The 4,069-nt window shown below is 27.3% G+C and overlaps 1 protein-coding gene across 1 annotated transcript; it reads left to right on the top strand.

Moving 5' to 3' along the window:
• Positions 1-694: 694 nt before the first annotated feature.
• On the top strand, positions 695-3,441 carry LOC122566141 (dehydrogenase/reductase SDR family protein 7-like). The gene is made up of 6 exons (XM_043722970.1): positions 695-1,337; positions 1,416-1,559; positions 1,623-1,842; positions 1,911-1,995; positions 2,067-2,227; positions 2,297-3,441. Exons 1-6 carry the CDS (start codon positions 1,194-1,196, stop codon positions 2,491-2,493), a joined length of 951 nt encoding a protein of 316 aa, XP_043578905.1. The 5' UTR covers positions 695-1,193; the 3' UTR covers positions 2,494-3,441.
• The last annotated feature ends 628 nt before the right edge of the window (positions 3,442-4,069 follow it).

Here is a 4,069-nt window from a genome sequence, read left to right as displayed (position 1 = left end):
CAATCATCAACCACCGTCTAGAGCAGAGCCGCTTTCTCAGATTCAAACAAATACATACTTCAATGTTTCCTTTTCTATTTCTGCTTTTTTTCAAGTCTCGCGGTACTTTCCGTCCTGTTCCTGGAAGTACAACATGTTTAACGGATTAAGATAAGAGCATTGATAAAGCAAAATATGGATCTAGAATAAAATGAAATCAACTATTTAATATCCATTATAATTTATAACATTATTCGTTTGGTAATCATTTAAATAAATCATCGAGTGGAGTTCTTCTCCATGGTTAGATCTGATAATTGATATCACTTTCCAAATCGATTATTTTTTAGAAATTAGTACAGGCTAAGAAATATATTTAAAATACATATTTTTATGTGTTAGCGTTAATATAGAAATTAAGAGACAAATTGAAACAGTGTGTAAATGCTATATCTGCTTTTGTGTAATAGAACATCGTCGTCAATGTACGTAAACTTTTTAAAACAGTCTTAAACAATTTTGTGAGTAGGTAATATATAGCCGAACATCTGTATATCGTCAGTGCTAACATTATATGAATGTATATATTACTGTATATTATTACAATAAATGAATAGATATTAAAGCCTAAATTTTAGTTATTAAAGTCTAAATTTATGTTTTCAGAATTCCTTAATTTTTGGAGCGATATAGATATTTAATAATTGGAGGTAACAAAAGTTTCCTTAAAAAATAGATATCTATTTTATTAATTAAGATTAATTGCAATCCTCATATAGACAAAATCATTTGGATTAAGTCTTACAATTATTGTTATTTATCAAACTAATAAAAAATTACAAAGGCATGCATAGGAATGCAACGTGTGTAACTGTCAATCGATAATATTGAATGCTACATTGAAATGATAAGAATCTTTGCGAATACATATTCAACTACGACTGTTTCATCTATATTCTATGTTATTTATGATATATTGACCAAATTCATATTATCAGATATTATTCTATATAATGTATGGTTTCCATGTGTTTGGTCAAAGTTTAGGAGCATAGAGGTTAAAGTTTCTTCACTATATGTCGCGTATCTCTGTGGAACGTACAGTTTATAAAGTAACACATAAGTTATCATTTTAATTCTGTATGTTTCAAATTTTAACACCCCTTATTGAAAGCTCCTGACTTTCTCATAATTATATACAAATATTTGATATCATGAGAGAAGAAACGTTAAAAGGTTGGCATCTTATATGGTGGTTATTTACGTTATTTGGATTTCCAATTACTATCCCATGGTTGATATACCATTTCTTTGATGTAATGCAACGAAAAAGAAGAAAAAGTATGTTAAGTGGGAAGGTAGATTATATCACATTTGAATTTGTATTTTGTAAATTTTAGAAGTAATCACCTGCTATATTTCAACTGACATTTTAGGTTGTGATAATAACTGGAGCCAGTTCTGGATTAGGAGAGGCATTAGCGCATGTTTTCTATGACTGTGGCTGTAAACTTATTTTAATTTCTAGAAGAAAGGAGGAATTGCAAAGAGTGAAAAATGACTTAATGAATATTCATGTTGTATGTATCCATTGACAAAAATTTTTCTTAAAATTCATTGTAAACCATTTGACTTTATTTTAGACTATACCGACTCATCCTCCAGTAATTGTACCATTAGATCTGACTAATATCAATTCTCTACAAACTGAAGTTTCAAAAATGATAGATATCCATGGAAAGATTGATATTTTGATCAATAATGCTGGCATTTCTTATAGAGGTGAAGTTGTTAATACAAATATGGATGTAGATATAAAAGTAATGCTTACAAATTACTTTGCTCAAATTGCTTTGACAAAAGGTAATTGTTTAATCCTAATCCAATGAAGTTTGTTGATTCTTTATCAAAATGTCTACTGTGTCCCACAGCTGTCCTCCCATATATGATCCAACAAAAGTCAGGTCACATAATATGTGTTGGTAGCATACAGGGAAAAATTTCAATACCATACAGGTTAGGATATTTTATATTTAAATTTGAAAGCAATTCCTAGAAAATTTTAATTACTATTATTAATATGACAGGTCTGCATATGCAGCTTCTAAATATGCATTACAAGCCTGGTGCGATTGTTGTAGAGCAGAAATGTATGACCAAAATATAAAAGTTACAACTGTTAGTCCTGGTTATGTAAGAACCTCTCTTTCACTGAATGCATTAACAGGAAATGGGCAAATTTATGGAGGTTTGTAAACTAGAAACTTAATTAATCTTAGTAAAATGTAATTGTGTATAAACATCAATGCAATTGCAGTAATGGATAAAAACACACAAGAGGGATATTCTCCAGAATATGTAGCAGATCGTATTTTAAAAGCAGTATTGAAAGAAGAGAAAGATGTGTTTATTGCACCATTTACTCCAAAATGTGCAGTATATTTACGCACTTTATGTCCATCATTGTATTTCTGGATAATGCAAAAACGAGCTAAAAAGGCAAAAGAATCATAATACTTAATATATGGTTATGATAAAGGGGCGATTATTTGTTTCTTGTTATTTATAAAAACATTCAGTTTTTATCATTATATTTATAGTATCTTTTATTATTATGTTATAACTGAAATGAAATATACGTTATGATAAATTCAATTTTATGCCAAGTTGATGGCAATCTTGAAAAGAGAATAATTTTATGAAATGCATTGGACAAAATTATATCCAAATTATATTTTATTATAATGCCAGTCATTGGTGGAATATGTTTACATTATATACATTTTAATACTACAAACGTGTTAATGGAATTTAGACTGAAGCACATTAAAATATGTCATCTAAAACTTGAAAAGTCATGGAATATATAAAGATAAGTAATTACAGAAATTATGTTTTATAAATATAATAAAAGCTGTAAAATATAGACATATACAGAAGGTAAAGATACTTGCATAAATTTCACGTAGAAAAATAAATGCTTGAAAATGCAGAGAAATAGAGACCTTTTAAGCTACAAATTACAGAACAATAAATTTACCTAACACACCATTCGTCAAATGTATCTTTATCCATAGTAGATATTTTATTGCATATTCTCTTGTATGTTACAACTATAAAATATTATAAGTTGTATCATAACAAATATTTGGCTAATAACTGAGACATTCAAAGTATGACATATAATGTACAGTAATTGGTACGAACTTTGTTGTCATGGCAGGATTATCAACGCTTATTTAAGTTTTTGTTATGTATCATCAGTGATTTTCTGTAAATTTTAATTTACATAAAAAGATTCTAATTGACGTTAACTCAATTGTAAGAAAAATACGAACACGTACTTTTTCATATTAACAGAATGAAGCATTATATGTTTGTATTGTGCATAAAATGCATGCCATATGTAATAACTATATTTTATTTTGGATTTATTGGATTAAACAATATTATGCAAAGATAGTTAAACTCTTAAATTCTACATAAAATGTATTGGCCTGCTGATTTTATTTCCTTCTTTTTTTTTAATTTTTACCTCATATTATAGATTTTTTTATATATTAAAACAATGTAGATGAATATTAGAAAGCATACACTGATTGAAATAAATTTTACATTTTGTTTATGTTAAGGGAAAGTAGATATACAGTTCTCAAGATCTCTCTAAAGCAATTAGGTTTCCATAGATATCATGTAAATATGTAAATAACAATTTTCTGTTATATCTGTTATATAGTCATAAAATCTGAGATGTTGGTATATTTTGTTTATATTTACAAGTAATTTGCAAGAATTATTTGACACATTACTCAACTTAAAATGTATCTAAAAATTTCTTATATTACATGATGTAATATTTATTATTATCATTCACTTACAGAAATGTTTGTGATGTTTAATTTTATATCCCATGTGTTTGTATATAGCATGATAAGAGTCTTATGTAATTAACAAATGTTTTGTGTATTATGCTGATTAAGATGTTTGCCAAATAATACTAGGACAAATTTTTTTTAGATATTTTCAAGAATGGCTTTTCCGAATATTAATATCTTTTGCATAGTGGACTATATCATTGGGTGAGAAAATC

This window comes from Bombus pyrosoma, linkage group LG3 (genome assembly GCF_014825855.1).
Source record: "Bombus pyrosoma isolate SC7728 linkage group LG3, ASM1482585v1, whole genome shotgun sequence".
Classification (NCBI taxonomy): Eukaryota; Metazoa; Arthropoda; class Insecta; order Hymenoptera; family Apidae; genus Bombus; species Bombus pyrosoma.
Note: the sequence above shows the minus strand (reverse complement) of the source record. Positions and strands in the feature narration are given on the sequence as shown.